The sequence below is a fragment of the Culex pipiens genome, chromosome 2, assembly GCF_016801865.2.
Source record: "Culex pipiens pallens isolate TS chromosome 2, TS_CPP_V2, whole genome shotgun sequence".
Lineage (NCBI taxonomy): Eukaryota > Metazoa > Arthropoda > Insecta > Diptera > Culicidae > Culex > Culex pipiens.
Genome location: NC_068938.1, coordinates 32,556,548 through 32,581,392, shown reverse-complemented (window position 1 = coordinate 32,581,392; position 24,845 = coordinate 32,556,548). Strand labels below are relative to the sequence as shown.

The window sequence follows — 24,845 nt, the reverse complement described above, 5'->3', positions numbered from 1 at the left end:
AACGCCGCCATATTGGCCACCATCTTGGATTTAAAAGTTTTAAATCACTTTAACGTAGTTTAGGGGTCATACTTAAGCTCAAAAATAAAAAATTAGGCAACGAAAAAAAAAATTTCGTGATTCGATTATCCGAAGTGAAATTTTTCCGAGGCCTTCGGATAATCGAGTCTGGACTGTACTTGCATTCCTTCTTTCCAAGAAATCTGCAAGACTCAACGTCGGCTCATCGCAGATATAAATTATTCAATAAAGCCTTCGCTGTCTAGAATAAGTAGTCCTCGCTAAAACAATCGATAACCCAGTTAAACGTAACGGTTCCTCGATTGTCGCTCATACATGGGCCTCCCCCAACAGGGCGCTGGACACCATACTGTATACACGGATATGAATGAAGACAGAATTAAAAATTATTCATTCTTGACTCCAATAAAGACCACACCGTTTAATCAACGGCTAGTGTACAACTCTCTAGTGCACGCGCCGCTGGCCGGTTTTCAGCCGCGGTGGTGTTCACGGTGAATGCTGTGTGCAAAAGTGGTCGTGCTGTGAGTTTAGCCATCCATCGACGCCGTTGTTCACGCCGTTCAGTCCAACCTGCCCAGCCAACGGAGCCAGCTCGCGGTCGCGGCCAACAGCCAACACTATTTGTGCCTTGGAAGCCTTCGAGGGTCGTCGTTTATGCCATATCGGTGCGCGGCGTGCGTTGGCAAGAACTGTTGTTTTCAAAGTCAAGTTGGCAAAAGCATCATAATCGTTTCGATCGATCTCGAGTGCGGACAGCGCTGTGTGGGCTTCTCAGCCGTTTACTCGTTGGGTGTGCATTAATTGGAACATAGAGCAAGTGCTAATTCTTAGTGAAGCCCCCGCAAAGGAATCGAAAGTGACTGGTTTTCCCTCTTTAGTTGTGCGACCGTACGAGCCAATTACCTTCAAGTTCAAGTGTACAGTGCTTCGAGACAAGAAAACCAGGGGAAAACGACAAACCCGTGTGGCAAAATGTTGATAACAATGAAAATATTTCTGATTTCGACGTTCGTCGGCGGTGGCTTCGTGATTTGTAAGTGTGAAATTTGTGTAATTCTTCCCGAAGAGAGAATGTCAAGACCAACCGGACCTGGACCAGAGCTCATCGAACTACGGCGACCAGCATCAACATCGATCAACAGCTCGCGAGCATCAAACCCATCAACAGAGTCATCAAACTGGATCAACCCAAACAAACTGCCATCAACCACGCGATTCTATTACATACACAACAACTCAATTATCATTTCCATTTTCCACTAACATTCCACCCACCTCCCCCTTTACTATTTCTCAACCTATCATTTTCCACGCGCTGACGTTGTTCTGCACACCCAGACTATGAACTGAGTTTTCACTTTTCAAAGCCCACAAACTTTACGCAAAATGCACGTTCTCGTTCTCTCTCTTCTCCTTTCCACCTTTTTTTCTCTCTCCCTTTCTTTCCACCTTAGTCTATTCTTAGCCCAAACTAATCCGAGCATCCGCGATGTGATTCCTACACACACATATACGTTGGTATGCTGCTGCTTCTCTTTTACCAACCATAAGATCATTTTATAGATGCCCAGGCGCAACATCTGCTGGCCCAGGCCCTCTACCTGGGCGATCCGAACTCGTACAACACCTCGAAGGAGGACTGCGTGTGGAAGCGCGGCAACGGGGAGGACCGCTGCCCCGATGCGGACATCCGGACCATCCTGTACACGTCCGGCATCGTGAAGGAGAAGTTTGTGGTGAGTTTTGCTGTTTGACTAAATTAATGTACGATACAATTTCTTCAAAGTTAATTTGCAATTTCGTTTTGAAAATACTTACTCTTAACGAAAAGGATTACTTATCATCACCAAAAATAACAGTGTTGAAAAGGCTCATTAAAGCACTCATTTGAGTGTTAAAAGTTTATCTTTTCAACACTTGTATCGAAAAGTGATACTTATTTACACTTCTTTGGTTTTTTAGTTGACCTAACACACAAACAAAAAACTTTTGCAGAGAAACAAACGTTTTACTTAAAAATCCTACTTAATAAATTACAAAAATCATCTTTTTGAAACTTGTTGCATGAACTTCTGTTTGAAAAAAGGACATTTTCTAATTTGTTTCTCTCCAAATTGCTTGTTTCCCAAGAATGAAAAAGATTTTAGAGTTCTACAAAGCTCTTCAAGAAAGCTACAGCAGGTAAATTTCGTTAACCTTCTTCTAGACTCAAATGTGAGCAAAATATGTATTTATGTGGAATTAACCTGAAAGCCAACGAATTACTAAAAAGGTTAATGTTACCTTAAATAAAAGAACAAACAACAACAACAACAACAACGTTTATGAATTTTTAAATATCTGCTTAAAAAAAATAGGCTGTATTGATTAAAAGCAACAATGTTGCTAAAAATTGATTTAAAAAATAATTTTCATGAAAAAATTGAGATCTCACCTAATAATGAAAAATGAATCACAATGCTCTGAAAATGCGTAAATATTTCATTATGTTTGACTGATGTTTCATAAAAATTAAATTGTCTTAGGAAATTATGTAGGGGAACTATACCCTTTTTCAGCCTATTTCTATTATCGGCCTATCAGCACTTTGATCATGAATTACAGCTTTCATAAAGTGTTTTTGACTGTTCCAAAGTAATAAATAGCTCAAACAAAAGTGAGTAAACAACTCTCCATTGTTGATACATCTGAAAATGTTGATTTAATAGCGGACAACGGCAAAAGTGATGAGAATTGGTCGAACGGCTTAGAATGATTAAAATGGGTATATTTCCCCTACATACACAAAAAAATCAATCAGTAGAATTTTTTGTGCATCCATTTATGGTAGAGGTGGGCAAAAAAAGAGCGAGCCGCTCAAAGAGCCGGTTCACTGAAAAGAGCGAACGAACCGTGGCTCAGAAAAAAAGAACCGCGGTTCTTTTTAAACTTCGGTCTTTTGAAAGAACCGTTTCAAGATGGCATGATTTATGTTATAAATATAATTTATTGAATTTCCAAAAAAAAAATAATTAAATTTGTTTTTGAGAATTGAAAATGCAATTTCAAATATTTCAATGCTAATAAAAATTTATCTCAAAAGTAAATGATTGTCTAAACAAAATGAAAAAAAATCATTGTACAACTGATTGTACACTAAAGTATTACCAGAATACGAATTTGAGCATTTCAAATTGCATAATTTGTAAAATATTACCAAAAATCTACTGAATAGTTTAGAGATTTTTGAAAAAAAAAATAAACCCTTTTGTCCGATTAAACTTTAGCGTTTATAGACTTTATCGATTAAATCACAATGTAGAAAAGAGTTCACAGAATATTTTCTTCAAATAAAACATCAGCATTAGTTCAATTCTTGCAGAAATACGGCAATTAAAAACATTTTTTCCAGCATCCTAGATTTAAGTTTGGATGCCATTCAATTACTCGAATGTTTAGGTTCGAGTAGAAATCTTGACAAAGAGACCACCAAGACCTATGGTTTCCAAGGGCATCTTCTCGTTTTCAGTTTTAATTTGTTTTATCAAATATTTTTTCCTTTTTATCCAAACTTTGAAAAAGAGCGAAAGAGCCGTTCAAAAGAGCGGTTCTTTTTAATGAGCGAACGAAAATGAGCGGTTCCTAAAAAAGAGCGGGTTTGCCCACCTCTAATTTATGGAATTCCTATTTTTAAATTTTAATGAAATTTGATTTTTCGAGATTTTTTTTTTAATTTTGATTTCTAGGACCGCATTATGGAAAAAGACCACAGACTTCAGGAAAAGAATATTTTCGTAAATTCATTGACATTTTGTAAATTTTCATCCGTAGCACAACTGTTATAAAACACTTCGTGATACTCATTGTTTAAAAAATTATTTGTTTTTTCTCAACTCAAAAAATCATCGTCTGGATTAATCGGCGAAACATAGAATTAACTAACATCACAAGTTAAAAAAAGTTATTTATAAATAAAATTAATTTATTAAGTTTAGTTTACATTCATTACTCATTAACGAAAAATCACAGTCAATTTTTCGACTTGTGACGTTAGCGAATTCGGTGTTCCGTCAATTAATCCAGACGATGATTTTTTGAGTTGAGAAAAACAAATAATTTTTTAAACAATAAGTATCACAAAGTGCTTTATTATACATTTTTACAGTTGTTTTACGGATGAAAATTCACAAAATATCATTGAATTTAAAAAAATATTCTTTTTCCTAAAAATCAAAATAAAAAAAAAATCTCGACAAATCAAATTTGATTAAAATTGACAAATTAAATCTGAGCAAATTATTCTCAAAAGTTCAATAGTATTGAACTTTCTTCAATGAAAGTTGCATTTTTTTTTTTTTTGTTTGCAATGATATTTTTTTGGCCCCTGATATTTTGGGAAAATTTCGAAGGTAAGAAGGACCACAATTTAAAACAAGAACCAAATATCTACTGGAAATAATAATAAATTCAAATGTAAGCAGAAAACACATTTTAAATTCTTTCTAATAAGTTTTCGCCAGTCAGACGTGCTTAAAAAGTCGCAAAATATTTTTAAAGTGTAAGATTAATCACTTTTAGTAAAGTTTTTTTTTTCTATGAAACCTTGTCCATCTAATTCATTTGTCAATAGAAACCATATTTTCTTCTTAAAACATGTTATTTAGACTGTGGCTGCCCATACAAATGTTTTATGAAAATATGAGAATGTCTGTATTTTGAGCTTATGTTCAGGAAAAAATTATCGATATTTTAAGTTCACAGTTAAAAAAACAAACAAATTCTCTATGTCAAATTTTGTAAAATACGTGAATACTCGAAACATATGAAAGAAGTGTGTCTTTTCAATATATATTTCAAAAGTTATTTTGTATCTTTTTCCTTCAGTAGATTTACTCGATTTCCTTAAGCACCCGCAAACTCTGTTCCCAACTTTGAATTAATCAGCTTCACAACTCAGCTTAGGATAGTAACTTCACACAAGTAATGATTAAACAACGAAACAAATGAAATGAAATCTCCTTAATAAATCTATTTTTTAAGTGATGGAAAAAGTAAAAAAAAAATCTTTTTTAACATTGAAGATCCAACATTTCGTCTATAAACTATGTTGCACATTTAGCCCTCTTTTTGTCATGCAAATTATTGGTCATATCCTTATATCATAAAATTAAAATTCTTGAAAATTTCTGATTTTTTCTGAAACTAATATGTTATATTTTTTTAAATCACATCACTGAATTGATGTTTATTAACAATAGCGGAATAACTAATAATCTCACTGAAAAAAAGTGTTTCAAATGATATGAAAATGGTTTTAAATTCATTAATGACTCGTACGATATTGACAGCAGTCATAAATCATCAACTTAAAAACCTTATAACCACAGGGAAAATTACAGTTGTCGATAACCATCGCCTAATTAAAGCTATCGTCTAAAACACCACCCTTAGAACGATCCCATACGAGATCCTATCTCAAACGTAACCAAACTCATTACATCCCTCCTCTGACCGGCAATTACCTTCGCGAACCTTGATCCTCAAAGAGATTTTCATTACCTTTCGGTAGCAAATCATGCGACCCTGATCTTACGTCGGACTCAGCCTCATTAGACCTACATGCACAACGCTACGACGACGCCGTCGCCAGTCGATTATCGTTAGATATTGCTTACCTAGTTAGGGGCAACTTTTCAGGAGCAGAGGACCAGCCTGCTCAATGTCAGCCGTCGCAAGCTTACCGCTTTACGGTGACACTGTTAGCAAGAACGGGTTTTTCTTCTCGCTGGCTTTTCTGACTTCGTGTTACTGATTGTATTTTCATCTTTAATGCAAGAGTGCATTTTTGATTTTATTTTCAAACAAAGACGATAAATTTACACTTCACTCTACATTGAACAGCTGGTTGAAGTTCAAACGACACCGAAGCATTCCGTTGCAGATTTGCAGAAGGTTATCATCGTAAGCTTGGCGCCTCACGACACCGGAACCAAAGCCCATTAGAAACAGTTTACTGTAATTGCGGCTGCAGTTATGTTGACAAAGGGGTGTTCAAATTGGCGAGTTCGTCGCTTAAAGTCGTTGAAGTCTTTTTGCGTTTTCCATGCTTTTCGCTCGGCAAATCGAAGTTTGGATAGTATTACAGTTGACCACCCCTATTTAGTACATCGCCGAGTTATTTTTAGCGCAACACGTGTATTTTTAGCCGCTCGATCGGTGCCTTATGCGTGTAATTTACATGTTTTCAAGCACACACCGCACGCGTTCGCTCCACTAACCGTGCCCATTGCCATTGACAGTCCCCGCCTTGTGATAACTATGCGTGCCAAAGGAGGTGCAAATATTTTTATTTTCTCGCTAATGAGATCAAATTGCTGGCGCCGCGATCGTGGCTGTGACACTTGTTCGATCCAAACATGACTCATTTGACGTTGTTTTTATTTCTTCCCCCAGTTCGATATGGACCACCCCGACTGGTTGAACGACACCGAATGGGAGCCGGCAAAGGAGAACATCATTCTAGTTCACGGCTACGCCGGCGGTGACGATACCTTGCCGATTGCGGTTCTGCGAGACGGTTGAAACCACCACACTGTAAGGCCCTGTAAATCAACGACTAATGTAATTTATTCTTCCAGCCTACATCAAGCACGGTGGGTACAACGTGTTCCTGGTGGACTGGGGTGCGCTGGGACAACCCCCGTGCTACGTGGCTGCCGTGTACAACATCCGTCCGATTGCGGCCTGTTTGTCCCAGACGGTGATGAAACTTCGTCGGCTGGGACTGCCCCCAGATCGGACGACTTGCGTTGGACACTCGCTCGGAGCTCACATCTGTGGACTGATGGCGAATCATTTGAACTTCCGACTTGAGCGAATCATTGGTAGATATTTGCCCTGAGTGAAAGGCAACTTGTTCCATCTATTTCTCATTTTCAAAGAAGCCATTTTGCATTTTAGGTTACTTGATACAAATTAGGGAATTGTCTTTATAAGAATGCTGTGAAAATATTCGAAGACTTGTATCTTATCATGGGATTTTTGATCGATTGTATGTCTCAGGAAATCGACGCTGTCGTGCTATCTTGTCGCAATCTAAGTGTTCTGACATAAAGTCCCTTTGGCCAGTTGTCGTTCTTACAGCAATTTTCAAAGTGTGTCAAGATTGACAAGATTGATACTTTTTTCATATGAAGAGTGACAAAAATGCACGGACATTTTTCCGGTTATTGTTGAATATCTCAGGATTGTTATCGATTTTTTTAGATCTGTGAAGATCAAAATGTGAGGTATTGTGAGCTGCACATAATGGCGTTCTTAACTCAATTTGGCCCAAAATGCATGAGCGCAAGATAGGACGAAATGTTGAAAAAATGCTTTGATCAGGACATTCAAGAAAAAAAAAATATGCAATAATCAATGTATCACAAAAGTCAATTTGGATCTATTGTTTAGCTTCTTTTTAATTTTTCATGATTTAGTAGACATATTAGAATTTGTTGAGCTATGGGTCAGTTTTTAAGATATTATATTATAATTATAATTATACAGCAATTCCATTTGAAAAGAGCCTAAACCGAAAAAAAAGTTCTCCGATCGGGCTCAAATTTTTTCTGGGGGTTCCTTGGCCAAAATAATTAAACCCGTATTTTTTTGTTTGGTCATTAGGGTGACATATATCGTGCTTTGCACTTTTTTCAAAAAATCATATCTCCGCGGCAATTTATCCGATTTTAGCTGTCTTAGACGCAAAAGAAAGGTGATTAGTTTGGCTATTTGAGAAAAATAGTAAGAAGTTTCAAATATCCAGCTTAACATTTGAAAAAGTCGTATGAAAACTAAAAATGGCGTTTTGACCGTGTCCGTGAAAATATTTTTATCGGATTCCTCGGAAAATTTCACATAACATATCAAAAAATTGGCGATGTCGAACCGTACGTTTCCAAGATATGATTTTTTGAAAATAAAAACTGAGTTTTTCGATGCGCCACGCGCAAAAACAGGAAAATGACGAAATCGGCAAAAATCAACTATTTTCACCAAAACTGCGATAACTTAAAAATTTCAGCGATAACCTATACATGTTAGGGTATCAAAATTTTCGTAATTAAAATACGCAACTTTTTTCGGTTTAGGCTCTTTTCAAATAGAATTGCTGTATATATAATATTATTCATATGATATGATCAATTGAATATGCTAGTGATGAACACTTCTGTCAAATATTGATTTTTTTTATAATTACAATTATATCTCATAAAGAATATGTTTTTTTCGAAAGGTTCAGAAAATTGTCATCCATTAAATTAATATAATTTATAATTCATTTTGATTAATTTAATTAATTAAAAAAAACTCATTTGACTTCGTTGAATTGAAAAAGGAAAATTTTTATTGGGGTTTTTCAAAACAAAGTCAAATAATGAACTTTTCATGACAACTTTGTGAACTTTTTTTTAAAATAACAACTTTCTTTTTCTTTGCCTTTTTTCTAATTTGAGTCATTATTTTAAAATTAATCACAATCTTTTTGAACAAGAAACAAACACATATTAATTTTTTTTTAATACACCAAAGTTCATGTTAGTTCCAAATTTTATGTCCTCATACGGCCGCTTAAAATATTTTTTAAGTGTTTGTCTTTGACTTTGATCGAGGTTGAGGCGGGGGCAAAAACATTTGCATAAAAAAAAATTTACGCATTTTAAAGCAGTTTTTTTAAATCACTCGTTTTCAAAATATCTACACCAGGAGTGACCAAAGTATGGCCCGCGGGCCAAATGTGGCCCGCGAGGTGATTTTTTGTGGCCCGCGGACCTATTTTAAGTAATCATGTAAAATGGCCCTATGGATTTCATAATTCTTAAAACTAAGGTTTAGTGAACATTTTTAGTTTTTGTTAACATATAACTAATGATTTATCCAAACTTTGATCCTTAATATACGAAACAGATATTTCGTAGAAAAATCTATCATTTTGAAAAAGTTTCACAAGTGTGAATGTGATTTAAAACAGTTAATTTCGTCAAAAACTTCATTAAATGAGTTATGAAACGTTCGAATTTTACTGAAGTGGAAAACTGTAATGACAGCAAAAATAAAGGTATTCCATATTAATTGAAATGCCATGACGCAAAAAATTGTATGGGCTGGCCCCAACATCTGATACAGAAAATTTATTAAAATATCGAAATTGGTGAAATATTGTGGAATAATTTCTTTGCAACGATTTATATTTTAAAATATTCCTTATACATTTATTTTACAGTTTTAAAATTTGAAATAACGCCATTTATGTTTTGAAAAACAAATTACGTTTGGCCCGTAAACTTCAAATTTGGCCCGCCACTCTAAAACTTTGGGCACCCCTGATCTACACAGATTTTTTTTTATTGTAATATTCAGCAAGGAATGGTGACAGATTGTGTGTAAAAAAAACAATAATATTACATCAGAAACTAATGATGACAACTTTTTTTCTGTGTAAGGCCGTTGCAAATTTTTTTTTTTTCAAAGTTTATGTCGCCCTCCCCTCCTTCCCCCTTCCTTTCAATGTTGGTCCAAAAAAATCAGGGGCAAACATTTTTATTTAAAAAAAAAGTCAAAATTTTTCATGAAGATAGAAGTCTTATTAACTGAAAACAATCTAAATGCATTTTTCTGCATTGATAATCATATTTAGCATGTTTGTTTAGCATGTGAAATTCCGATGTACAGCAACACCAAAACTTTCTTTATTCGCCGATATTCAGTTATTTTGGAAACTAATGATTGCAAAACAACACGAAAAAACACGATTTTGGCTTATAACACATAGATATTTCCTGTATAGTACGCACTAACCCCTCAACCTTTCAGCTCTGGATCCTGCCCGTCCATTGATCAAACCAGGAAACATGAACCGGCTGGACAGTGGCGACGCCAAATCCGTCCAGGTCATCCACACGAACGCCGGCCACTACGGAGAGGGTGGACGAGTTGGCCACATCGATTTCTGCATCAACGGAGGCCGTCGGCAGCCATACTGTGGCAACAGCACAAGTACCTACTTGTTCCAAGCCCTTTTATGCACTTCACAAACTAAACCCAACCCCAACCCCTTCCATCCATTTCAGACATCAACCTGTGCAGTCACATCTGGGCCGTGTGCTACCTGGCGCAGTCCATCTTCGAGGGTATGGAACCGATGGCGGAACCGTGTAACCGACGATGCCCCACCAACGTGCTGATTCCGCCGGGACGGCAAGGTCGAGGCCGCTTCGGGTACGCCATCGGATACGCGATCCCCATGGGACAAAAGACACCGATGAGGTAGGACGCAATTACGAGATTATCGCAAAAAAGCACACGTTCACACTGCCGTTCGCTCTCTTTGTAGTGCTTCCGGTTCCTACTGCATCAAGGACACCACGCCGCCATTCTGTCCGACGAGTGCGACATCGCCGGGAGATCTGCGGTGCTGCATATGAACGACGAGAAAAGTGTCGTTCCGGGTCAGAGTCGCGCCGCTGGCAAACCCAGTTCTAGCTCACTAATCTATAATTGTGCCTAAGTATGGCTGCCAAGTAGTCAAATTATATTTATTTTTATACACGTAGTAATAAGGGTACCGCAGTTTGAAATGACATACCCGTGTTTTGTTCTTGTTTTTAGAAGAAGAAAGAAGTATTACTATCTAGACAGGAAAACTATCGGAACAAATTATCCACAGAGACGAAAACATTGTTGTTATGATCGCATTTGTGTCTACTGTGAAGAATGAGATTTGATGTGAAAAATTGATATTTTCTGTTAGCTTCTGCTATCTTTTACTATTAGAAACACCAGTTTATATTCTATAAAATATTGTGAATTTTAAAGATCTGAAATAAAAAATATCGAACAATTGATCAACCTATTGTTCAGATTTATTTATATCGAATGAAGAAACTCCTTTTTATTTAAATTTGCTTAGAAAAAAAAACGTGGAAAATAACCACCTGAAGAAAAGTATCTAGCCTTGAATGATTGTACTAAATTTCCTTGAATCGACCTAACTTAATTTTCAGGCAACAATAAGTAAATGTGTCAATTTTGAGACAAATCGGTCAAGGTTGCTATAGATCTGTAAAGTTGGCGAATAAAATCTTTTCATACAAAAACGTCCACTTTAATTCGCTAATAACTCGTCAGGGTTAACTCGGATCGTTTTGCGGTCTTCGACAAAGTTGCTTTTTTTTTGTAGCTCACACTTGACAATAATTCGACACATTTAACGCCACCTTTCGGTGGAATTTAATATTTTTTTGCTTTTCTCCACGCATTGTTTTAAAACCTTAACCGGTTCGACCCAGAATTGTCACTGTTACTTATTTTTACCTAAACCAACAAGGCATCTTTTAAGATTTTCCAAAATTTAATTTTTTCTTGTCACCAGTCACTTTTATCATTTTTGTAGGCTTATATGTTGAATAATCAAAAGCAGTATACTTGTTGAAAATCTGATACAAAATATCCTTAATAATTTTAATCAAAACTTAATGATAAAATAAATTGGTCGACTAAAAAACTTATAAGAACACGTCTGAAAAATTGCAGGAAGCGGATTTTTTCTTATGCTAAGGCATCCACCTCCTACAACATCATGCTTGAAAAATGCATTATATCGCATATGCATTTTATAGTTAATCAGAAGTAATAAAAAAGACAAATCTGCCTAAGCAACGCTTCACATTTCCATAACTGTTAATTTTTCTGTAGTTCACAACCATTTATCACCCATAAAATTAATTATCCAACTGGAGACGTGTCAGGTTTGTAAGCTTGAAGGTAACGTCGGATTCTACACATACCATCATCATCGCTTTTAATCCACCGTTATTAAGATTCACACATTAATTATCATCATCAGTCGTGCGTAAAATCAACCCATTTGGGCACTAACCCCACGGTGACCACCGATGTTCTTAACACCCACCAAACCACCCCCTCCGCGCAGAAACAAGTTCCCATCCAATAAATGTACAATGCGGCAGCAAACTGCACGGCGAAATTCACCCCCATAGTAAAAAGTGCATCAAACGAGACGACGTCTCAATGAAAATGATAAACAAGTCTCTCGCATGGCTTTCGAGCTGGAATTTTAAGGCTAATCCATGTGCGTTTGAGCATGGCGTTGACAGTGAATTTGATATGATGCGTCTGAAGAAAAAAAACCAGAGCAAGTTATAATGATCTTTTCAGGGTTAATGAGGTTGTGTACACAGCAAAAACAAAACGAATGCTTGACAAGATGACAGATGATTTACAAAATATTCCAAGCATTGGAATTCCAGAATCCAGAATTGAACCAAGTATGGTGGACAGATTTTGAATGAAAATTAATAAGTAAGTATATTTTTATGTACAGGCGATTAACTTTTTTTTAACAGTGTAACTCTCAACATCAATAATACTATTGACACTTTAAGTGTTCATGGGATATTTTTAGAGCGTATCGAAATATATATACATTAATTTGCATAAATAAATGTTTGCCATATATTTTATATAATCGCAGTGTTTTTTTCTATTCTCTTAGCCAAGCCATAGTTTCAACATTTGCATGGAAAAAGTGTTTAAAATGCCTTTTACATAAGTTCAGCTGTTTTGCAATCATTAGTTTTCAAAAAATGTAAGATTTGACGAAAACAAGAATTTTAGCAAAATAAAACTTTTTGCGATAATAATCATCGATAATTTTCAAAAATTCAAAAAAGATTTTTTACTAAACCCAAACATGCTAAAAATGATTCTAAACGCAGAGGAATGCATTTTAAATTGATTTCAGCTTAAATTTCCATTGAAATTTTAAAGTTTTTTGAAAAAACTATGTTTTTGCCCCCTGATTTTTCGAGGTAACTTTGAAGGGGAGGGGGGGGGGACAAAAACTTTAAATAAAATTTGTATCAGCCTTATCTCATATAAAACTCTTACGGATCAAATGTGAAAAAAATCGAAAAAATAGAATATTCTTGTTTTTAAAACTGCTTGCATTCATATTATATTATCAAAAAAAAACAAAAAAAAAGAATTTTAGATACATAATTATTTCTGAAATTTAATCCCAAGTAAATTGATTGTTTTAGGCGTTTTTATATTTGTTTATGTATTATGTAAAGAGTTATCAAAAAAAGGGCTTGTTTGCCTTGAAAATTGTGCACTTTATCAAAATTTCACTTAAATACTTTTTGATTTCAAACTCAATTTTACATAGAAAATTGAAGATGAAAAAAAATTGCGAACGATATTACGATTTTTTGAAAAAATCAATATTGATTCAAACATTTATAACTCGGTCAAAGATTTTTTTGCCCGTTCTGGAAATTTCTGAAAAGTTTGTATTTGATGTCTCCTAAAACATATCGGAAAATATTAAAAATTAAAATAGTGTTTTTTGCAAATCAAGTTTTAGTGACAAAAAGTGAAATTAAAAATCACATTTTTTTTACAGTGTATCATTTTTTTCAGTGTAGTCCATCCATACCTACAACATAGCCGAAGACACCAAATGGATCAAAAATTCCTTCAAAAGAAACAGATTTTTGAATTTTAATATATCATTTTTGTATGAACAGCTGCCAAATTTGTATGGAAAATTATATGGACAAACAATGGCAAAATGGCTTCTTTGGACATACCGAAGGCACCAAAAAAATTTCAGTCGGATTAAAAAATACAAAAAAAAATCGATTTACCGAAATCTCAGAGAATTGCTCTATTAATCAGACGCACCTAGCACAACAAATTAAAAAAAAAACAAATGATTTACGCTAAGGCTGGAGCTAAAAAGGATTTCCAAAACACTGATATGGTTGAATTTAAATTGAAATTGAGAATGCATTTTTCATTCAACTTTTATGCTGAAATTTGAATTTTCGGAAACAATTGAAAAAAATAAAACAATAGATTGTAGTCTTAAGGGATAATTCATCTTAATTTTCGTTCTGAAATTGTACATTTAATTCAATTAATGTTTAATTGTTGTTCTAATCAAAATACATTTTTTAACTAATGACAGAATGCAATGTTTTGGAGATCCTTACAACTACAAATTAATGCATATAAATACAATCATAAAGACATTAAATTCCATAAATTTCAGTCGATAAAACGAGAGCCGAAAACACATTCTAAAAGAAGTGCTAATAAATTTTATGTAAATAATGTTTATCTATAAATTTGACTAAAATTCGTACACAATTTGCTTTTACATTTTTATTCAGCTGTATTTTTTACTAAATACAGCATATATTGAACCACTGTGCACCACCAGAACTCGCGATACTGTATAAAAACAGAATTTGTTATTTGCCAGCAACCAAACAACATCGCTCTGCATCACCGGCTCAACTTGACTTCCCACCCCAACACCTCCACACTCTAAGCTCCAAGCGCTGGTGCCGGTTTCGAGCTTCACCGGCATCGTAAAGCTCTTCGGAACCCCCTCCCTCTCCGCGCACTAAGAACTTTTCACCAACGCGTACTACTGCGGCGGTTTTTCTGCAGTGGCAGGACGATCGACCAACTCTGCTGCTTAGTCTCTCTAACTTTGTTGTTGTTCATTTCCATTCGTTCGGCTTAAGCCCGCCAGAGCGGTACGAGCTTTAAGATCGCGCGCGCGCTCATACTTAGGTTTAGTTTGGAACCATACGTGCTAATCGAGTGGATTAGGTGGCGGATCATCGGGAAAATTTGTAAAAATTAAATATTTTTTTTAAAGCTCAACAGTAAAAGAATAGAAATGTGAACAAAAGTGAAAAAAAAAATTACCCTTGCAAACCATTAAACAATGAATCAACTAAATACGTGAATCAATCGAATCAAATCGATAAACGACGGGTGACAATGAGTCGAGCGTTGGTGAAAGTGATCGCGAGTGTCGTGGCGTTGACGAGTACAATTAGTAGTGCCAGCGAGTTCAACATTGGACCGTGCCACTTTCAGTATCTGGAACCGTGCAGCTCGGACACGATCCAGTACTATCTGTTTACCAGTGACAACCCGGAGGGAGCCCCAGTTCTGCTGGACAATATTGATCCCCACGTGCCGGAAGGGGTCAACCTGACCTACCAGAACAAGATGATCGTGCATGGTTACGCCGGGAATATTGACTTCAACGCGACCAAGTTGATCCGAAATGGTTGGTGGATCTTTTGGAGTTGGGAAGAAGAGTGAACAAGACGAATCCAAAATCGAAATATTTGAATTAAAGTTTGAATTTCAATTCAAGTTTGAACTACAAAATAATACAAGCGAAGAGCATTCTTCACTCTGCCATATTATTTTGTAATTGTAATTGAGTTTTGTGAATTGGAAACCGTTTTTGCATGCACTATTTTATATTTACGAAGCATTGTTGTTTTGATTCAAGAATAAAAAAGCTCTAGATGAATATTGCAGACAGGTTCACAGTTATGTTATAACGCCGATTTACAGTTGATCAGACTTTTTTTCATGTTAGATGTGATCAAGTCCAAGGCAGAAAAGGCGGAAAAACATAATCAGTAAGAGTCGCATGTAATGTTTGGTTCCAGCTAGATGAAATTTGTATTTATGTGAATCAGGAAAGGACGAAACATCTGATAATTTTTGAAGGCAAAACAACAATCGGTGTCAGATCACCGAGGTTTCAGAATACTACAAGTTTTCTAAGCATTAAAAAATTATTTTTGGAATGTTGAAAATAAGAAAAATCTTCCATCAAACATTTGTGATAAAAAAGTGTAATTTTACATCAGAAACTGTTGAAATTTTCATCAGTTTCTATTGATTTTTTTCATATTTACACATTATTTTAGGTAAAATTACACAAAAAGAGGGAATACTCATCTGTCTTATTTTAAACCTTAAAAAATCAAACTTTTTTTTTTTTGCTGTGGAAAATGCCTATTTTTAATTCACCTTGCCCTCTTTACCTACATGTTTAAAAAAAGTGAATTTAGAAGATTCAAAATTCACCTCTTTTATGATGTAAAATATTACCTCAATTCAGACTGAAAAAGTGGCAAAACACTAGAGTAGTGGTTAATTTACACTTTTTAGGCGTAAAATTACATTTTTTTCTGACATAAAAGTTGTACAAGTAGGTACGCATTACCAGATGTATTATTACCATGATTTTTTTACTGTGTAGGGTAAACAAAATAAAACAAATTTGCAGCCGCTTTTCATATTGGAACGGATTAATCATTTGTTTGTTGTTTGTTTGGATTGATATATTTAACCAATACAAAATTACAGCCCAGACTCTAGTATCCAGGCTTTAAGTAATTTATGTTTCAACTAACCAAAGACTGAGCAAATCACACGCCATTTTTAAGAACGTTAAAAAATTAATAAGAACTATCTTTAATTGAAAAAAAAATGGAGGGTGGTCATACAAATGTATCTTGAGAAGAATTATTTAGATCAATTTAGGCCGTTGCAAATATTTTTCAAAGTTTTTGTCACCCCCTTCAATATTGGTCTGAAAAATCAGGAGGCGAAAATTTTTTTTCCAGAAAACTTCATAATTTCCAAGAAAATAGAAGTCTAATCAACTGAAAACAATCTAAAATGCCCTATTCTGCATTAATAATCATATTTAGTATATTTGGGCTTGTTTAAAAATGTTTTGAATTTTTATGAAATTCCAATGTACAGCACCGCAAAAATTTTACTTTTCGCAAAAAATAATATTTTCGTCAATACTTTGATATGTTGGAAACTAATGATGGCAAAACAACTGGACAGGTGTATCATGCATTTTAAAATACTTTTTCAAATGTTGAAACCATTGCTCGTAATTTCAATTTTTATAGTTTTTTTTTTGTTTTTTTGCCCCCCCCCCCCCCCTCGACTTTGGTCAGAGTCGAGGGACATAAACTTCAACAAATATTTGCAACGGCCTTAGTGACTTCAGCAAAGTTGTAGGCATGCGGTTTTGAGAATTAAAAAAAAACGATTATTCGAAATATTTTCCAATTAATTTCCCACGATGAAATATTCGGATTACGAAGATTGATGTAATGTCAAGTAAATAAAAGTAATCAATTTCCCTTTTCATCGTAAAGATCAATTTGCGCAAAAATATATTTTTTTTATTTAAGATGGCATATTTTGTTGTCTCAAATTAAAAAAATGTCTGAGCTTTTAAAAAATGTGACATTCCAAAATTTTAAAATCATTGCCGAAAAAAAATTACATCATTTGAATGTAAAGTCGAATTCGCAATCGTAAGGCACTTTATATTTTCATTAAAAAAAAAGAGCGCCGTTCTCTAGTTCTAATCTTTTTAGGTATATTTTCTTAAAAAAAAAAACATTTCAGTTGCTGGGAATCCTCGCGACTTGTAAAAGTGAACGGAGATGATGCGATGGTTTGGAAGGGAGTAAAGGGGAATTTTATCGGACAAATGCAACATTTTATAAATGATCATTCAAACAACTGTTTGCAAACACATAGTTAAATCAAAGAACCATTTTAATCAGCAATCCATATCAGCTGAATATTTGGAATGTTTTGACATTCAAATCATTCCAAAAAATCAAAGTTTTGTTGTAAAACCAGTGGAACTAATTGGGCTAACTAGTTTATGTACATCGGGGCAAAACCATTCTCAAAAAATAAAACTGATTTTTAATTAAATTACTTCTTATTCAACCAAAATTCAAAGCTCCAATTTATTCCAAATCAATATTGATCAAACCGCTCTCCAACCAAAAAAAAAATGTGACGTAGAATGGAAGTCTAGAAACACTTCGTCTTGGTTTTTCTAACTCCAACTCCTAGATCAAATCTCACCATTCACCTCCATATCGGGTTAAACTGCATCCTTTCCAGCGTACCTGCGCCAACCCGCCACCAATGTGCTGGTCGTGGACTGGGGAAAACTGTCCAAGCTGCCCTGCTACCCGACGGCGGCCTTCAACACGAAACAGGCCGGCGAGTGCACGGCGACATTTCTCATCGGCCTCAAGGCCAACCATCCGGAGTTCAGCTGCCGGGACCTGCACGCCATCGGGTTCAGCCTCGGTGCCCACGTACTCAGCTTCACCAGCAACGCACTGGAGAAGGCGATTGGAATCAAATTCAAACGGATTACAGGTTCTGTATATGAAGTCAGAAGTTTGAGCTGCTACTCATTTCGTGTGGCATGGAGCCGAAGACCAGACCAGGCGAGGGGGGTGTTTCATGGGGACATAAAATATACCTAAGAAACCGGTGTGCCAGAGTACTCTCCAAGTATGTGGCGGTGTGTGTGTCGCAATGGCAAGATGTGTGCAGTTTTCTTCAATTTTGTACCACACATCTGACCGATTGCATAATTCGTTTCACATCCAACAACAAACCAGAGGAAATAATCTAAAAGACTCGCTACTAAATCAATGCCCGGCAAAAGAGCCGGCGCGGCGACGTAGAATTTTATTAATTGACAGAACTCGTTCGAAACCTACCCCAATCTGCATAAAACCGGCCATAAAGGATACCCACAATTACAATCTCCGTACAAGATCAACGCGCAAGTTCGTTCACTCTCGGAAAAACAAAACCATGTTGCAAAACACTCCCATATTTGTGTACATATAATTTTATACAAACAATTAAAGGTCAATGTCAATGATCCTCTACCAAACCATCGCGTAGATTTTACGCCGCTAGGCAAAAGGGTACAACGCGGCTCCATCGAGCAATAAAAATGGTAAATTAATTGTGCCTAACTTGCATTGACACCGTTTTTTGTTATGGAGATTGTGCAAAAAGGCCATTACGAGAATATTTATAGCTATCTATTATAAAAGGTCCTGATGGCGTTTAACACTGTAACATTCTAACCTCAAAATAGTTTGAGCTTTTAAGGCTTTGTTCGAGGTGTGTCTAAAACGGGTTCAACGGGTTCACACAGACTTTATATTCAGCTCAGTAAAACACGTTTAAATGTTTTTCAAGCCAAAATAATAACATGCATCACATGGTTTTTCTTCTGTCACGCGAAATAGCGATTAATAAAATAATTTGCATGATATTTAACTACAATTGGCAACTTATCAATAGATTGGCGATGCTTTGAAAAAAGATCATAAGTTGCCTGTTCCTTTTTTAATCAATGAATTCAATTAAAATTGTAAACAAATCATCCAAATTTAATTGAAAGATTGGTAAAAACATTTTCTATATGTACTGATAATTTCGAAAATAATGAAAAGAAGCAAAGTTGTAGCTTTTGAGCAGGCCCTTTGTAAAAGTTAGGTGTTATTCTAACAATCCGTACATATTTTTCAAATCCCTAATTTTTATTCATAAAAAATCATTTTTTTATTGAAAATAAAATTAACAGATTAGTAGATGTAGTAAATTCAAAATAAGGTGCTAGATAATACTCAGATAAACACATTTGTCTTATTTTGGAATGTTTGCAAGATTAATGATCGGATCAACAATGCTTAAAAAAAAAGTAACTTCAAAAAAATTTAAAAGGACTATTTTCCCGATACTCTAACTTTAAATTAACAAAAACTCGAAAACCGTGCCCTTTTTCAAATTTTTCATAAGTACATTTTTTCAAAAAGGATTTGGAAAATTTATAAAAAAAAAAACGCAATTTATAAAAAAAAATCACAGTTTGTCAAAAAAAAATCATTCATTCATCATGCAAAATTCGAGGATTTTCGAAATTATCCAAATCGATTTTTCGTAATAAAATTTAATATAAATAAACTGAGAAGAATATTGTTTTTAGAATATAGGGGGAGAGGGGGTAATATGCACCCCCGGGGCAAAATGCATTCTCTGCTTTTCTCGGTATTGGGAAGAATTTTACGGGAAAAAATCATAGAAATTGGAATCTTAACATTGCAAAACAATGCTGGAAAAATTTGAGCATCGTAGTATAAAAACAGCTTAAGTTATTTGCAAAACTTTAAAATGTTGTGTTTTCATCTAATTTGCATTTAACTTTCAATATGATTTTTGGACAGTATAAAAAGCATTTATCGAAATTGTAAGTGTTGATTTATATAGTTTTTGCCATAATCTTCATTATTCATTAGATAGATGAGTCCAAAAACATAAAAAATGTATTTTTAATTAAATTTTCTGCAAAAAGCGTGATCGGGGCAAAATGCACCGCTGTGATGCTCCTTTGTAAAAACAGCGGTGTCATCTAGTGGTGACTAGTGAAAACTGCTTTTTGGCGGTGCATTATACCCCGTTGTTGTGGTGCATTTTGCCACTTTGTTGTAGTGCATTTCGCCCCAAAGTTGGGGTGCATATTGCCCCGCTTGGTGATTTGAAATGAATCAAAAATGTTTATAGAAATTTTATATTTTCGATCAATTTTGAGGGTTTTTAAGGGTTGTTTCACACGGATCACGAAGAATATTAGTTGTTTGGAACATCGAACAAAATTCTTCCTTAGAAATGCTGTTATAGTTGAGAAATCACAGTTTTCCCTTAGGGGGTGCATATAACCCCCTCTCCTCCTAACTAGTTCTTCTGATTTTCTGTACATTTATGAGACTTGCATCGATGCAAAATTCCCTAAACATCCCTAGACATAAAGAATCAATAACAAAGATTTAATCCAAAATATCGAGCAAAACAATTTTCAAGAAGTTAGAGATCCGCTCAGTATCATTCAAAAAATAAATAAATTAAAGTTACTTCAAGTGGTCTAATTTGTCCAAATCCAACCATGTAAAAAATAGTTATCTTGGTGATATCTATTCTTTATATTACACATGGTGGATTAAATTTTTAGATGCTGAGAAATGACCCAGCAAAAAATCAAAATTATGAAATATGTGCTTTTAAAGTTTTGTCTAACTGTCAATTTAATTTAAAAACTCTAAAAAACAAAGAATTTTTCATGAATTTTTATTTGATAAAAATCCATCGATTTTTTTTATTATTGTTGCCTTTTTTTAAAATGAGCAATTCTCAAAACAGTTTTACACTCTTTTCTTCAGTAAGCTAAAACAAAATGCTGTTTAAGCGGTATGTTTCTTGAAGGTTTTTAATATTTATACAAAATTATTGAAAAACTCACTATCTAAAAAAAAAATAATCAAACATGAATTTTAATTAATTTTTAGCGAAACTATTGTTGTCATGATTTTGTGGCAGGAGAAGGGGGTTATGTTTGAGGTTAACATTAACAAAATAAACCAAATTTCTTTTAGGTTTTCTGCCAGCCGAATGGTTAGAAAATATTAATGACAGTTTAGACTTGAAATTACTGTTTTGACAAATTTATTAAAAAATCCAAACAAAAGATTTACAAACAGTCTTCAAAATCCGCAAGCGCCACTAGAATCCCCTCGCATGAAAGTCAAGTTCAAGTTTGAGCTAGGCTTTAGCCCTAATGACACGTACAATTATCGGTAATGTACCACAAACCTACCCTAAAGCTAAACCCATGAAGGTACGTCTAGACCTAGCGCCCCTATGTCTGTCTACGACCGGCAAAACCACCATACCACGCATAACTTTCCTAAGCACGTGTAGTATTAAGAACGTTGATCTTCCGTGAACTAAAGCGCTCTACTCTATACTCTACAGGTCTCGATCCGGCCCTTCCGTTCTTCGCAACCGCCCGCCAGCACTGGAAGCTGGACATAACGGATGCGGACTTTGTGGACGTGATCCACACGAACGCCGGGGTGTACGGCAAGATCGAGACGTGCGGCCACGTGGACTTTTACATGAACGGCGGCCAGAACCAGCCGATATGCGAGAACGATTCCAGTAAGTTGTTGCGGGGGTCTTTATGGAGGGGTCGATCAATTGGGAGACCTTTGTTCGTGGCGATTCTCGCGGGGTCTTAAAATTTTTGCAGCAATCGCTGACATTTGCTAATCGTAACCCTGGGTCACCCAACTGCATTAAATCAAAGCCCTCTTGCCGGGGGTAGTTTCTATAAAATAATTGGGCAGCGCTTGTTACCCTCGAGGTTCTAGTAAAAGTAATGGCATGAGCCGCTTTATGATCCGCCAGTTCAAGAACCGTGACGAGAGCTAATTACCATAAAATGATCCGGATCTTTAAGGGGGCCCTCTTGAAAGTGATCGATCACGCCAACAATTTAGTGATTTATGGGCCATAGAACCTTGTGCTTAACTCTTGCTTAACTTGGTACTTTTTGTTCTATTCTCACTCCATTCTCGATTACCGTGATCCCCTTTCGGATGGTCAACTGGACATCACAGATCAGCCCCTGTGCAGCCACATGATGGCTCCGGCGTACTTCGCCGAGTCGATCACCAGCAAGGTGGGCTTCTGGGCCACCAAATGTACCAGCTATTTTACGTACTTTTTCGGCTTCTGCCGATATAAATCCGAACAGCAACAGCAGCAGCAGCAGCTTCAACCAGTCGACAACGACCTGAACCAGGAAAATGGCTTAGGCGAAAACAGTCTGGCTGCCGTCGATACCAATCGAATATTGATGGGCGAGCACTGCCAGAAGACGTGAGTAGAATCGTACGAAGCCAGCCCCATAGTTGGTCTTCAGCGGAATTGTTCAGCGTCCAAATTTCACCCCGCAGCCAATTCAATACGGCTGAGCTAAACCAGATTTCTTTACTAACCATTTTATAACTCTCTTCCCCGCCCTCTTCAATTCACAGCGCCGAAGGAGTCTACTTTGTACCGACTCGCGCCAAGCCACCGTTCGCCATGGGTGTCTTCTGAGAACCGATAAAGAAGACTGCCTCCCCCTGAACCACACCCACACTGCCAGCGATTTCGAAATTACACCCCAAGTTGAGAATGTTCCTTCAAAGCGCGAGGAAGCTCTGCGGAAGTTAGGAAAACTGCCAAGTCAATTGGCAGAGGTGACAACTAGTGGCCACTATTGTGACAACGTAAACGGATTGAATTTCAAACTTCAACGCACGCGTCGCTAGCTGCAGAAGATTATGGATAAATAGTTGCCAGAAATAATTATAGGTTACGCTTTAATACCTGCGTTGTTGCACTCTGATCTAACTGCATACCAGTGAGTGTGAAACTAGTGACCAACAGTTACCATTTAGAAGCATGTTTTCATAGTAATTAACAGATAAGAGTGTTTTTTAAAGTGATATGAGCTCAGTGGATTTAGAAAACCAGATGAAATTTATACCGTTATAGTGTAGTATCATAAATTTACAACATAGTCAGCTGAAAAAATAAAGGAAATAAATTAAACAAACGAACCCATTTTTTTTGTGGACTGTGCTTCAATCGATATTCACAATTTTTAGATATGTTGCATGATACACGCTGTACTTGTGAACTCTTGGGACCAATGCTTTTAACAACAAATAAAGTTTTCAAAAGACCAACTATTTAATAAATCATCTAAGTATTTTTTTAACTTAAAGCAACTTTTAACACCTTTCTTTTGCCACGCGGCAAACTAAATTTAGATAAGCTGTTCCGCAGATGGATGTGCGCCATAAGGTCGAAAGACATAAGGTCGAATGGACAAAAGGTCGAATGCCAAAAGTTCAAAAGACATAAAGTCGAATGGACAAAAGGTCGAAAGTGGAAAAAAGGTCGAATGTACAAAACGTCGAAAGGACAAATGGTCGAATGTGAAAAAATTAAACAAATCTTACAAAAATCTTACAAACAAATCTGATTTTTTTTCTGTGAGTTTATCCTTGGTTTATCCATCCTTTAAGTAATGATCTCTTTTTAAAATAAACAGAATAACTTCCAAACCATTTTTGAGAAGATTTCCATTCTTTCAAACATGAGCAGTTCTTTCAAAATAAGTTTGACTTCTAAAATATTTTTCAAGTTTTTATTTTATTTTTAAATACAACCTATTCTTGACTGTCGCGATGTTTTTGTGAGTTTTTCCATTCTTTCAAATATGAACAGTTCTTCCAAAAAAAGTTCGATTTCTAAAATATTTTTCAAGTTTTTATTTTATTTTTTAAAACAACCTTTATGTCGTAATATTTTTGTGAGTTTTTACATTCTTTCAAACGTGATTTTTTTTAAAAGAAGGGTCGACTTCTATAATATTTTTTAAGTTATTTTAATTAAACAGCCTACTCTTGACTGTCGTAATATTTTTGTGAGTTTTCCCATTCTTTAAATATGAAAAGATCTTCCAAAAAAGGTTCGATTTCTAAAATATTTTTCAAGTTTTATATTTTATTTTTAAAAACGTATTCTTGACTGTCGTAATGATTCAGTGAATTTTTCCATTCTTTCAAATACTAGCGGTTCTTTGAAAAAATACTGTAAGATTTTTTTTATAAAAATCGTTGGAAAATTTAAGAGACATTTACATTTTTCGAAATTTCAATAGTTTCGAAAAATGAAAAAGTCTTGCTTCTTAAATATTGTTGCAAGTTTTCTATCCTTTTTCAATCTGTCTTTCATGGTCACAATAGATCCTAAGAAAAATCTGACTTCAAAAACATAGCTGTGTACCGTAAAACGGGGTGACTTTGATAGGTTTGCGATTTTTCCGCAAAATGAACAGTGCAATTAAAATACGTACGGAATGGTTTAGAATCATACTGACCGTGGTAGAGAAGTGTTCAAAGTACCTCAAAAAGAACTTTTTATAAAATCTTGAAAAGTTAAAAAAGTTAGTTTACTATAGTTAAGCAAATATTGATGAAAGTCATTATTTTAAACTTCTCAAAGTGTCATAATTTTCTCAATGAACATGATTTTGAATCGGAAAACGGAATGCATTTTCGGATTCTTTGGACAATTTTCCACTAGGAGAAGGTTAAATAAGTTTGTAAATAATAAATAATATGTGTTTTTGAAACACAATTTCAAAAAATCTCCAGATTTATAGGCATTTCAGGAGAACAAATTTTATACAAAATGTG

At 35.3% G+C, this 24,845-nt stretch overlaps 2 protein-coding genes across 3 annotated transcripts; both read left to right on the top strand.

Moving 5' to 3' along the window:
• The first annotated feature begins 548 nt into the window (after positions 1-548).
• On the top strand, positions 549-10,892 carry LOC120423122 (phospholipase A1 VesT1.02-like). 2 transcript variants are annotated; one of them, XM_039586801.2, is made up of 7 exons: positions 549-1,057; positions 1,576-1,760; positions 6,457-6,580; positions 6,642-6,887; positions 9,862-10,044; positions 10,119-10,314; positions 10,382-10,892. In XM_039586801.2, the coding sequence occupies exons 1-7, from the start codon at positions 997-999 to the stop codon at positions 10,470-10,472; spliced, it is 1,086 nt and encodes a 361-aa protein (XP_039442735.1). In that variant the 5' UTR covers positions 549-996; the 3' UTR covers positions 10,473-10,892. The 2 variants fall into 2 exon arrangements, with proteins under 2 accessions (XP_039442735.1, XP_039442736.1); XM_039586802.2 differs by having other exon boundaries at positions 558-1,057; positions 1,588-1,760.
• Positions 10,893-14,724: 3,832 nt separating this feature from the next.
• On the top strand, positions 14,725-23,182 carry LOC120423115 (phospholipase A1-like). Its single transcript, XM_039586794.2, has 5 exons — positions 14,725-15,163; positions 17,845-18,108; positions 21,562-21,747; positions 22,209-22,470; positions 22,629-23,182. The coding sequence occupies exons 1-5, from the start codon at positions 14,869-14,871 to the stop codon at positions 22,690-22,692; spliced, it is 1,071 nt and encodes a 356-aa protein (XP_039442728.1). The 5' UTR covers positions 14,725-14,868; the 3' UTR covers positions 22,693-23,182.
• The last annotated feature ends 1,663 nt before the right edge of the window (positions 23,183-24,845 follow it).